This window comes from Eretmochelys imbricata, chromosome 16, assembly GCF_965152235.1.
Source record: "Eretmochelys imbricata isolate rEreImb1 chromosome 16, rEreImb1.hap1, whole genome shotgun sequence".
NCBI classification, from domain to species: Eukaryota; Metazoa; Chordata; order Testudines; family Cheloniidae; genus Eretmochelys; species Eretmochelys imbricata.
In genome coordinates, this window is record NC_135587.1 from 7,361,541 (window position 1) to 7,373,501 (window position 11,961).

The 11,961-nt window shown below is 54.9% G+C and overlaps 1 protein-coding gene across 2 annotated transcripts; it reads right to left on the reverse strand.

The window, feature by feature from the left end:
• Positions 1 to 376: 376 nt before the first annotated feature.
• Positions 377 to 6,807, reverse strand: PAXX (PAXX non-homologous end joining factor). 2 transcript variants are annotated; one of them, XM_077836075.1, is made up of 7 exons: positions 6,611 to 6,807; positions 4,893 to 4,953; positions 3,617 to 3,666; positions 3,325 to 3,515; positions 2,319 to 2,390; positions 1,531 to 1,624; positions 377 to 913 (listed from the first exon to the last, which is right to left on the reverse strand). In XM_077836075.1, exons 1-7 carry the CDS (start codon positions 6,706 to 6,708, stop codon positions 742 to 744), a joined length of 738 nt encoding a protein of 245 aa, XP_077692201.1. In that variant the 5' UTR covers positions 6,709 to 6,807; the 3' UTR covers positions 377 to 741. The 2 variants fall into 2 exon arrangements, with proteins under 2 accessions (XP_077692201.1, XP_077692202.1); XM_077836076.1 differs by having other exon boundaries at positions 377 to 902; positions 6,611 to 6,805.
• Positions 6,808 to 11,961: the final 5,154 nt, after the last annotated feature.

The window sequence follows — 11,961 nt, forward strand, 5'->3', positions numbered from 1 at the left end:
GCTCAGCCCAGTAGCTGGACCCTCCTTCCCAACCAGGAATGAGTTTGTCTCCCCCACCTGCTATGGGGGAGGGGGTTACCTGTATTATGTCAGAGCATTTAAAATCAATAAATAGGAAAGCAAGCAGGTGGTGATGTCATGAATGCACAGCCTGCTACAGAGATGGGGCAGGGCTCGAGGGCAGATTCTCACCCCCGCCCACCCCAGCTCCACTCTGCCACAGGGGGACGGGATACCCGCAAGGCGCTAGATACATCTCCTGCCTCTACAACAGCCCTGCGGAGAGTCTTCAGACCCCGACCCTTGACAGCGCCTCCCTACAAACGTCCCCTGCGTGCGGAGTGGGATCTTTGCAGGAGAGACAATGAAAGCAGGCTGGAGTCATGGGTTTATTTAGAATAAGTTACAGACACACAGCGTGGAGTTAACACATTGGTGAAAAGTCATTAAAACAGTAATTCATGCCAAGCCCCGTGTGCGGAGCGAGGGAGACTGCCTGCCAGCAGCAGGGGACTGAAGGGAGCAGCTGGGGGGCATGGGCTTGACCCCCTGGGCTGCGTTTCGAGAAGGGTAGCCACTCTAACCAGAGCTCAGGCCAATGGCCTCTGTTGGAGGTTCTGCTCCCCGCCATGGCTGCATGGCTCATGATTGTAGTGGGGGGTTCCTGGCCCTCAGATTGCAAGTGCCACGTCCACTCCCCACGATGTGGTTGAACACAGGGCCGGGCAAGGCTCTCGGCATTCACACATGGTGCGTGGCAGGAGGCTGGAAGCTCCTAGGTAGGGCGGTAAACCACCACAGTTTGCACAGGTCATTAAAAAGCTTCATTAAGGGGATGCACATCAGAGGGGTCCAGGCTGCGTCAGGAGTCTTCAAAATCCACCCCGGTCGGTGCCTTCTTACTGGAAGAGAACTGGGGTTGCCAACTTTCTAATTTCTGAAAACCAGACCCTCCACCCCCCAATCCTGACTCTTCCCCAAGGCCCCATCCCTTGCCCAGCCTCTTCCTCTGAAATCCCACCTCTGTCCCCGAGGCCCTGCCCCCCACTCGCTCCTCTCTCCCCCCACCCCTTTTAGCTCAATCTTCTCCACCTTCCTCCTCCACCAGCTGGGCTCCCTCTGCTCTGGGGCTGGGACGGGAGCTGCAGCCCGCTGTCTGCCTGCCTGCCCGTGATGCAGGTAGGAAGGAGGTGGCCACAGCTGAGAAGGAGCTGGTGCAGGTTGATGACCCAGCGCCTCCTGCCCCGCCATGGTAACCGGACTCTGGGCGTCCGGTCAATACATCTGACGGACACCTGGCCCCACTAAAGAGAACAGAGGAAGGGGTTGAGTCGCTGGCTATGGCGCTTGGACACGCAAACTCAGAGGGCCACACTGGCAGCTCTGCAGCTGCCAGCCGTCGTACAAACTCGTCCTGGTTGAGTCTGCCCAGGCTGGCTCCAGGTGGCCATCGCAGGTCACTGGGCTGCGGGCAGTGACCCGGGGCTGCGGCTCAAAGGCTGGGAGAGGAGCAGATGCTGGAGGAATTACCTTTTGAATCCCGGGTTAATGAGAGACTCTCCTGGGACTCGTCTCTTGGCTGTCATGGCTGAGCCGCCTCCCCTGTTCTTCCTGGGACTCAAGTCTGCTCAGAAAGGATGAGAGCCTCTGGTCAAAGTGCTGCTGAGGCCAGGCCAGGGTGAAACCTTGTGTGGGGACATTAGGCTGCGTTTACTCAGCCTGGGAGCCACAGAGAACCCACGGGGTCTGTCTGTGGCTAGCAGCCTCTATAAAGCCATTACCGGCAAGCCACCGGGGCCATGCCAAGTGGGTGCTTTTGGGCAGAAGGGTCCCAGTTCCGTCCTTGCTGCTGTTGCCGCGTGCCAGGTTGCCCCACTGAGCGGCAGAGGCTCCAGGTTTAAGGTGGTGTTTAGAGAGGGACCTGCTCCTAGTGAGCTTTGCTGGAGTGGCACTGGCTTAAGAGCAAAGGCCAACGAAAGGGCAGGATGTTTCAGTGCTTGGCAACGTCTCCACTGTGAATCCAGCTGGAGGGATGCTAGAGCAACGCTGGCCAGCATGTGGTATTGGTGGAGGGTCTCAGACACACCACATGCCCCAGGGCTGAGTTACTGTCGCCATCGGAAGCGAACTTCTCAATTCCCTGACTTCCAGTGACTATCCGTGAACCCCAACGTTGCATTAACATGGGGGGGGGGGTGCATTAAAATCCGTGGTGCACAGGGGAGTTCTGGAGAGTGAATGGATCCAGCAGCAAGAAACCTTATGTGGGACAAACTGCAAGCAAGGCAGCAAAACCCTGGCAACCATCCCGTCCCTACCTGGGATCAACAGCCTTTGGCTCTGGAGCAGGTTCTTCTCTGGGCTGCATGAAGCAGCAGCATCCTCTGCAGCTAAGAGAAGGAGACAGACGATGTCTGGTCAAGGTTTGCCCCCGGTGCAGCGTACACAGCCCTGTGCTCCCAGACCAGCTGCTGCGTGCAGCGGTCAGCACCACCTGGGGGGAGGCGCAGAGCAAATGGGAGAAGAGCCAAGTGCACGTGGGCTTAGAGTGATGCTTGCACAGCTGGACTTGAAAATACCATGCTCCCCCCGAGCAGCGTTCTCCTCCTAGTAACTCCCCATAACCCTGCCCTGCACCCTGCAGTGGGTCACCATCAAACTCCCAGGGCAGGGACCGCTGTGCCAAAAAGGTCCGTTTGCACTCGGTCATCTCCAGCTGGGCTGTTACATTCACACTCGGCCACCACTGGGTTTTCTAGGCTGTCTCCTCACATCCACCTGCCCCAACAGCCCGCAAACAGCCGCAGGCCTTTACTCTTCTGTAGCCAGCAGAGGTCCTGGCAGGCTCCGGCTAGAAACCAGTCCAACTATGGCTTCTCACCAGCCTTTCACGCTCCCAATTGCTGCACCCCCGCAGAGCAACAGCCCTGAGGGCTGGGCCCCCTTCCATGACTGTGTGTGGGAGAGGCAAGGGGGGATGCAAGTTACCCCAGACTCAGAGGAGGGCAGCACAACCCCATCAGCACCCCCCCACCCCGCCAAGTTGGCTCTGTACCCCAGTGTGCTCGCCACACACAGGCTGGCCCAGTCGCAGCTTGGTTTTCCAAGTGCAGGTAAAACATCTTCCTCCGTTGTAGGTGGACAAGGTGCAGCCACCTCCAAGCACCAGCTTCCCACATGCCCTGAGAGCCATAATGAGGAATCTGCCCTTGCCCAGCCAGGAGGGGCTGCCCTGAATTACAGCGGTGGGCAGCAGATGGCAAGATAATGGCAGCTGAAATCAATGTTCCCCTCCCCTGACTCCAAAAAATGTCCACACGGTACCTTCAAGACGTTTCTCCAGGCTGCTGACACACCCCACTAAGCCAAACATCAATGCCTGCAACTGGTTCCTAGCTTCAGAGCAGGGTAGCTTGAATAGGTCAAAAGTCAAGCTCCAGGTACCTTCCTTCAGCTGCAAGGTGGCTTTGCTGTCATGTACTGTCAAGGCAGCAGCTCTGTGCTCAAAGGCTTCTCTGTGCAGGGAAGAGATTGGCGTGAGACAAGGGTTTCCAGACCCACCAAAACGAGCCCCGATTGTTCGTTCCCAGGTGGAAGATCTCACCTTAGAGCTCACCTGAACTTTGTGCTGTAATCTTCAGAAGGACAGATCCCACTCTGGGCCTTCTGAAAGAGAGAGACCCCCAGAGGAAGGCTTAGCCGCCAGTGACAGATACGAGGGGCCTGATCCCGCTCCGCCGTGTGCAGCCCCTTACACCAGCGAGCACGGGTGCAAAGCACATTCTGATTTTACAACCACTCTCTACTGGTGGAAGCAGCCACACGAGGTGCAGGCCAAAGGCAAATCAGGCCCTAGTGTCATGGACTGGCATTGAGCTATTTCACAGCGACTCCATCACACCCGCCTCTTCATCGCAGAGGGGGGGACTCCTTCCTCCCACCGAACGAGATCATTAGTGACCAAATGACTGCTGGATGACCTCGCAGAGAGCAAGCACCCCTCTGGGGTACATGGAGCACGTAGTTACAGCTACCCGCACTGCTACAAATGAGGGCCTTGTTTCTAAGTTGAATTTGTCTGGTTTAATTTCCAGCTGCTGGTTCTTGTAGTGCCTTCTCCATTACACTGCAGAGCACTTCAGAACCTGTTTTTTTCTCCCCTGTTAAGGTACTTATACATAGGTTTGGAAAGAGTTAATGTTTATGGATATCAGAAAACACTGATTTCAGCACATACACACACAAACAGATGAAAAATTTCCACTTATAATAATCAAAACTTAGAGATAGGCAAAGTAAGAAATATGTCACCGAGAACTTATTAGAAGTTGATTGAAGGACATTTACTTTGTACATTTTGACATGTGATGCTGACAATGTGTGTTCTAATTGTTATAAAGCTTTAACTTTTTAAATCTCAACATCAACTGTCATTTAATTATTGTCTGACCCACACTAATTTCCCACAACTGTAAAAATTTAAATACATGAAAATATTAATTTTTTTTAAAAGTTAACATTGATATTAGCCCTCAAAATTATAAAAAATAAAAATTGAATTCTGCCAAGTGAACTTTTACAGCCACAATAAATATCAATTATTGTTCCTAACAGCTTGGATAACAACCTCTGAAAGTTATAATTAGAGACATTGGTTCTTGTACGATCATTTTTTCCTGATTTTCTCTGCTTATGTTTTTAAATGAGCCAAACTGTTGCTTTTTAATCCATGTTTTTAAAACGTTGCTCTCCTAAAATGTATATATAAAGTTTAACACCCCCCTGGGCCACCCCACATTTGCAGGTCCCCTTTAAGTTGACTTGATGTGCGTGGTACCCATTGTGACTGGCATCAGCCACCCAAGGTTGGAACCTGCACAATTGTTACCTACATGTCCTTCCAGCTTCTCCGGGGTGAAATCAGTACTCCACACCTCAGATGCATTGGTTACACTGGGGAAACAAGATGGGATGAAGTTAAAGGGACCTTATAAAGGTGACATCTAGCCCATTTAAAAAAAAAATGGTTGAAGTAGTTTGGGGCCCCATGCCAGCTGTGGTTTTTACAATCACAGTGTCCTGTGTTTAAGAATTGTTTTACTCTCTCCTTTTACCCTAGGGAAGACCGGCCCAAACAGGGGAAAGTGACTTACCTGCTGGGAACTGACTATACCAGGGAACCAGAGAACTGTAGAAAGAACAGGAGGACTTGTGGCACCTTAGAGACTAACAAATTTATTTGAGCATAAGCTTCCGTGAGCTCCAGCTCACTTCACTGAAGCTTCCCTCCATTCATCAAAGTGAGCTGTAGCTCACAAAAGCTTATGCTCAAATAAATGGGTTAGTCTCTAAGGTGCCACAAGTCCTCCTGTTCTTTTTGCGGATACAGACTAACACGGCTGCTACTCTGAGAACTGTAGGACACACAGAAAGAAGCTATTTCTCTAATCTCTTTCAGATACAGCTGTGGGTGTGAGTTGCAACAAGAGCATGTGGAACATTCGGACAGAAACGCACTTTTGAGGTGGCATCCCTTTAATACAAAAAGCAGAACAGTTCACATCAAGAGAGCTGTATTCTCATTCCTCACTGGTCCCTTTAAAAACCCCTGGCACCGGCCGTGCAAAGGGGCCCTAAATCAAGCCCAAAGGCAAGTGAGGTCCCCTTTAATGATTCCCTTTGCGCTGCTAGGTGGAGGGAAAACTGAGATCCGGGCCCTGGGATTCGTTTTTTAAAAAGGGGAGCACAGATTTAGATACCCAGTTTACACAGATCTGGCAATTCCGAGATTCCCACCTCGGGTTAGTTTCTTAGCGGGAAAGAAACTCTTCTCCTGCGCGATTTGCCACGGGTGCAAGGAGACCTTGCGGGAGAAACGGACAGGGACGGACCCACATCTCCACTGTCCCAAGGGAGCCCCCCAAAGAGAGAAAAGGCGGCGGAAATAGCGGAGAACCTGATCGGCTGGGGCCACCCGAGGCGCCACTCACGCGGGGAAGCCCGTGGCACGTCTGGAAACGGGGCTTTGCATCAGCCCGGCCCGGGCCGTCCCTGGAACTGCAAACGCCGCAGGCGGAGATCGAGCTAGGCCCGCAGCCGAAGCCCCCGGCCCCGCGCCGAAACCAGGCGGCTCCTTCCCGGCTTGGAAGCGGAGCCCCGGGAACCCGGCGTGCTGCGGCCGGGGGGCAGTCACCGGCTCCCGGCCGGGAGAGGGGCCCACGCCGGCAGCCACGGGCCCTGGGTTTGCGGGTCAAGCCCCGCAGGAAGCAGGACCCCCGCCCCGGCCCCTCGAAGCCGGTTACCCACCCCGGGAGGCGGAGCAGCCGCGGTTCACGGGGCCCGGTGCGTGCAAACCGCACGGGCAGAGATCGCACGGCGGGGCGGGGCGGGGGGGGGGGGTAATTGCCCCAGACGCTGGGGCGGGGGGGGGGGGCAGGTCCTGCAGCAGGCAGGGAAACAGCCCCCCCCCGCAGAGCTGGGATGCGATCGCAGGGGCCTGAGCCCCGCTGAGCCCCCTGGCCTGGCGGGGGGGGGGTGCTGGCTCCCTGCAGCCTCGCGCCCCCCCGGGGTACCTGGGGCGGGCGGGGGGGGGTGAATGTCCCGCGCTTACTAGATATTGAAGCCGCTGCTCTCCTGCGCGGCGCAGTAGCAGAGATACTGGTGATCCCCGAGCCGCAGGGCGTAAAAGGGCCCCGCCGGCTCGGCCATGCCTGGGGTGGGGGACCCAGGGCGCGGGCAGCTCGGCCCTAGCGGGGCTGGGGGCCGCTCCCCAGGCCAGAGGCTGGGGCAGGAAGGGGCCGGGCTGGGAGGAGGGGCGAGCGCGTCTCTTTCAACCTCCCCGCCCAGCTTAAAGGGGACGCGGCCAGGCGGGCCGGGGCTCGGGCCGGGGGCGCTACGAGCCCCAGGGGGCGCAGGCAGGTTCCGGCTGTTCGTGCCGAATGGAAACAGGTTTCGTTCTGGATTGAACCAGGGTTTGCCAGGACTTGCTTAATCTGAGCCAGCAGGAGCTCAGCTGGCTTCAAGGAGACACGATGCCGCGTGGGGCAGCTGCCCAGCTGCGCAGAGCCAGGGCGCAGGGAGCCTAGGCGAGCCAGGCACCAGGGCTGGGGAGAGATTTCTATGTTTTGCCTCCCCCCGTGTCTGATCCCTCCGGAGTGAGGGTCTGTGACCAAGGCCGCAGAGCAAACAGGGGGCGGCGTCCCAGCTTGAACCAAAGAGCCGCGCCCGGAGCTGGCCCAGCCTCATGCTGGGGGACTGGGCCCAACAGGGACACACCACACTCTGCCCAGGGGGTTACACCATTAGTAACACAAGAAAGACACTTGTTGTTCAGGTTACAGGCTCCTGTCCTGATTCTCTCCTGCCTGCGCTGTGTGAAGCTATTTCCACCAGTGCAAAGAGAAACATAACACCAGTCACCTGGCACATGCTGGGGGCACCTGCCAACCCAAGGTGCAGGGCGTCCATTTCATCTTTGTCTGAATGAACAGATATACATGGGTGCCAAGGGGAGATTTCATCTCTCCCTGCTGGTGCGGGGAATGGTCACACAATCCTATTCACACACCCCTTCTCCCCCACCCCAGCCCCCCCACCAAGATGCAGAAACAAAACAAACCAGGATCACTAGTTCCAAATGAGAGTTTCTCATTCAAAAGATAAGCGGCCTGCCAGTCTCTGCCTTCTCCCTTCTCACCAGCAAGCACTAAATCACCTGCACAGGGCAACAGACGCATCTGACAGCTGGCACATGGGAGAAAATCATTTAATCCCTGACCCTGCATGGGCACAAACATCTGGATGTGCAGCTCCGACTGCAGGATTGGGGCCTTTGTTCGCTCTCTTTGTCAGCGATCTAAAATTCTTTCCTGCTTTCAGTGGGAAGGTTGACTTTTATAGCAGGAAATATTGGATTCCTCTTTATACATTGACAGGTTTCAGAGTAACAGCCGTGTTAGTCTGTATTCGCAAAAAGAAAAGGAGGACTTGTGGCACCTTAGAGACTAACCAATTTATTTGAGCATGAGCTTTCGTGAGCTACAGCTCACTTCATCGGATGCAACATTTTATACATTATTTCCTTCATGTATATTTCCATCTGCAGGCGAGAATTGGTTTACAGTGGTTTTGTGCCCAGTTACAGGGGTATTCCCCTTTAAATGTGGCATGACAACAAAGCAACTGACAACTACAGTAACTAACTGGAGTAGCTGAGGGCCTTCCCTCCCCAGGCAGGGCTTCCCTTTGATTGGCGGCATGGGACATCAATCTTCTGCGATCTGAAAGGCCCCTCTCCCCCGGAATGCCACAGTCCATGAGATGTGTTCACACACTGGCACTGGGCATTGGCTGCAGGGAGCCAGGCTGAAAGGAGCAAGGAGCAGGCAAGGCACTAGGAAAAACTTAACACGAAGCAAACTCCTGGGTTTGCATTTTCCCTTTCCTGCTTGTGACTCTGTGTCTGCTGCTTCCTGACCCTCCTAGTGCTAAAGAGAGAAACAGCTGGGGGAAGGGGCAGGGGAAAGAACAGACCTGGGGGCAAGTGGCTGTGGGGTTGCTGAACCTCCGCTTGATGTTTCCTACCCAACGGAGGTGCCAGGGCAGGTTTATCTTTTCCTTTGGAGACTGCAGTGAGCTGGAGCGAGATCTGGAAGAAAGGAGTTGGGAGTGACCGCTCTCTTGGCCATGTTTGCTCCCATGTCTTTTCCAAGGAGGAAGATCACTGGAGCTCCTGGTAGCAGTTCTGTTCTTTCAGCCACCTGCCTGGATGAATCTTTGCAGCTGCCTGACTAGACATCTCTGGTGGCTCCTGTAGATACTGGCAGGCAGAAGGGAGGAGGCTTCTTGGGAAGTTTGCTCCTGGTCTGGTTCCTACTGAGGACGCTGCTGAGATGTGCAGCTCCTTCCCCCTGCTGCTTTCCCCAGACCCCCAGCAGGTGCTGCAGGCTGTCCAAGGCCTAGTGGCTGATCTTCACAAGGACAGAGAAGGCATGCTGGAGGTTTTCTTGGGAGATGCTGAGTGTGAAGAGTATCTGGGGGCTCTTTGTAGACTCCTAGCTGCTCCTGAAGTGAGGTGAGTGAGTGTGGGACTATTCCCCTTGTACGGCTTAGAGGGGATACCCGTGTGACATGGTGTGCTTATCTATGACTCCCCTGCTCTTTCACACCATCCACTTCTATGGCGGCTGCTTCTAACTAGAGATGGACCCAGACTGGACCCTCCTAGCCTGGCACAGCCAGATCCACCCTGCCTCATTCCATGCGGTCTATGAATAGATGCATTGACTGAGGCAGGGCAGTTCAGATGCCCTGACCGAGGGACCATCCAATGCAGGACACAGTGGTCTTTGGCTCTGTGGGGTTTAGATTAGATGACCCTTGCGGTCCCTTCTAACCCTATGGTTCTATGATTCTCTCCGGCATGTGATGGGAATTCATTGTTTTATCATTTTCCTTTAAAAAATAAAACAGGAAAATTCCACCCACAAAAAGTCCATAAAGGGATGAAGGTGGCAGAGTGAAGCACTAAAACATCAGGAAATGCCGAGGATCAGTTTGTCCTGGTGACTTTAACTCTGCCCCTCCTGTGTCTACATTCCAGTTCAGTCTTTAACCAGATGGGCCCATACTATTTCCGGCAGGCCCTCTGCCTCATTCAGCTCATGAGATTGCTTTAAATCCAGGAGACTTTAAAGATAATACAGTTGGGCTCTGTTTATTGACCTGCTGGGGTTTGCTATGTTTTCAAGCTCCTCTCTGCGACCACTAACAGACTTTTTTCCCCCCCACATGACAGTTGCCAGTCTCACCTACTCCAGGAGCTGGGGCTTTAAGAAGAAAACACTAACCATCGTTACCAGCAGCATGGGGTCCATAGTGAATAAGGCAGGGGGACTGGCTCTCCACAGACGTGTGTAGTTACTGGAGTGTAAATTTAAAGTAAACCCACAGACCCGCCAGTGTGTGGAGAGCATGTTGGTACTTGCACTGGGCAGGACAGAGGATGTGGAGTGGAAGACACAGGGGTGAGCGGTTAAACAGAGGACATTGAACCGTTGCCCTGTTCACTGAGCACAGTCAAGCCTACGCTTGAGCCCCTCACCCAAAACCCATAGGAATCAAAGGAAAGTTTCCCCTTGATCTCCCTGAGCTTTGGATCAGCCCCTAAATGAAGCCTAGGATCTGGGCCTCACTCTCCTGTGCTCTAATCTCCAGACCCTGTGTCCTACAGAGACTGGACAATGGGCGCCTCCCGCTCTGGTGTTTGCTCTTGCAGGGCTGTTGCCAACACCTTTAACAGGCCCTGGGAAGATAAATGGCTCCCATTAGGGTTAGGCTGTTACACCCGGTGCACAGCTACAAAGGAAGGCAAAGAGGCTCTGAGTTTGGCAGGCACTGTTCCCGGGTGTGGCGCTGCCATTCAAACCGAGAGGGGATCAGCCCCCAGCCACTTGGTTAGGGCTGGGCCTCTCGGAGCCACGGCCTGGCCTGAGTTTCAGTCTCCAGGCAGTTGCGATGGCAAAGCCCCAAACAGCTGTCGAACCCTAGTCTCCCTTGCACCCCGCTGCTCAGTTGTTTGGTGCAGCTGCTGCCCTTGCAGGGTGGCACCCTCAGCGCCTGGCTCTGCACTAGCTGGATTCTCCCTGAGCTTTCTGCTCTGTTCTTCCCAGCCGGGCTGGAAACGCTCTCAGCTCCCCCTCCTCACGGCTGATCACTGCCAGTCAGGTAACGGCATTAAACCTAGCGGCCTTCACCTTCCTGGAGGCTGCTGCCGGCCATTTCTGCAGAGGCCAGGCCAGCCATGGGACAGGCAGAATAATGACTCCAGGCTGGAGGCATGGGAATGCTGGGCACCATGCTGGCACCGAGGCTAATGACCTCTGATCTCCGTGCCTGACCCTGCAGCAGCCTGTGTGGGAGCTGGAGCGCAGCGGGGCCATATCCCATTGGGCTCTTGCAGTGCACCCAGGTACCACGTGGGGCAGCACCCCAGCACCCCACGTGGGGCAGCCTGCCCCATGTACCAGGTGGCTTAGGCAGTGACAAAATAGCTACTTTCTAACCCATTGCCGGCTCCAATGCAGCCCTGGCGTAAGCAGGGGCAGCTCCCCCTGAAGACAGTGTGGGTTACACCTGCTTACAACAGAGCTCAACTTGGCCCCATATGGGTTTTATTCATGCAAAAATCAAACTGTTTTGAGGCTAAAATCCCCGTGCGATTCTGGGCATTATTCATCCCTGAGCAGCGTCCTCTCCACCCCTGTTCTGAGCGCACTGCTGGGGTGTAACGAACGAGGAGCCCAGCTCCTGCCTGTCTTTACAGTGGAAGGGGGATGTTTTCCCAAACGGGCCAGTCCATCACGCTGCACGATACAGGCCTGGTGTGCGGTAAAAATGTCACTCAGTCCTGAGTGCTGTCGCTATGCCTACTTGACCTCCAGCATCGACACGGCTAGGTCGACTGAAGCCCCCGTAGTGTAGACAAGCCTACGCACCCTGCCCGGTTCGGTGGCCAGAGGTGGCTCTGCCTGCAGAGTGGGGGCTGCACTCACCGCCCTGGGGCACTGCCGTACTGCAGGAGTGCCCGGAAGGCACCTGGTAAGAATTTGCACCAATCCTCCACAGATCCCGCCTCCCAAGAAGGTGCCCCGCTCTCCCAAACATGGGTCTTTCTCATGATCTCCAGTGCTTAGTATTATTTATGTACAGTATTTGTATTGCGGTAGCACTAGGACCCCCACTCATGGATCAAGACCCCCCCCCCATCCCGGTGCTAGGTGCTGTACAGACCCAGAAGACAGACAAGCTCTGCCCCACAGTTTGGCCAGTCTAAGTGAGCTGTCCCTGCCTTCCAAGGAGGGTCCAGAAATGGTCAGGTACTGAAACTTCACAGGTAGAAGAATTTCATTGCTCTTCCTCCTTCCCTTCCTGTCACTGCCTGTCTCCTTCCTCCACCCTGTT

Excerpts from the sequence above, each read along its gene's own strand:
- PAXX (XM_077836075.1), bottom strand. The coding sequence starts at position 6,708 with ATGGCCGAGCCGGCGGGGCCCTTTTACGCCCTGCGGCTCGGGGATCAC. Across the intron at positions 4,954-6,610 it reads AGCAGCGGCTTCAATATCTA|TGTAACCAATGCATCTGAGG; the intron begins GTAAGCGCGGGA and ends TTGTTTCCCCAG. Across the intron at positions 2,391-3,324 it reads CCTGGAGAAACGTCTTGAAG|CTGCAGAGGATGCTGCTGCT; the intron begins GTACCGTGTGGA and ends TCCTTCTCTTAG.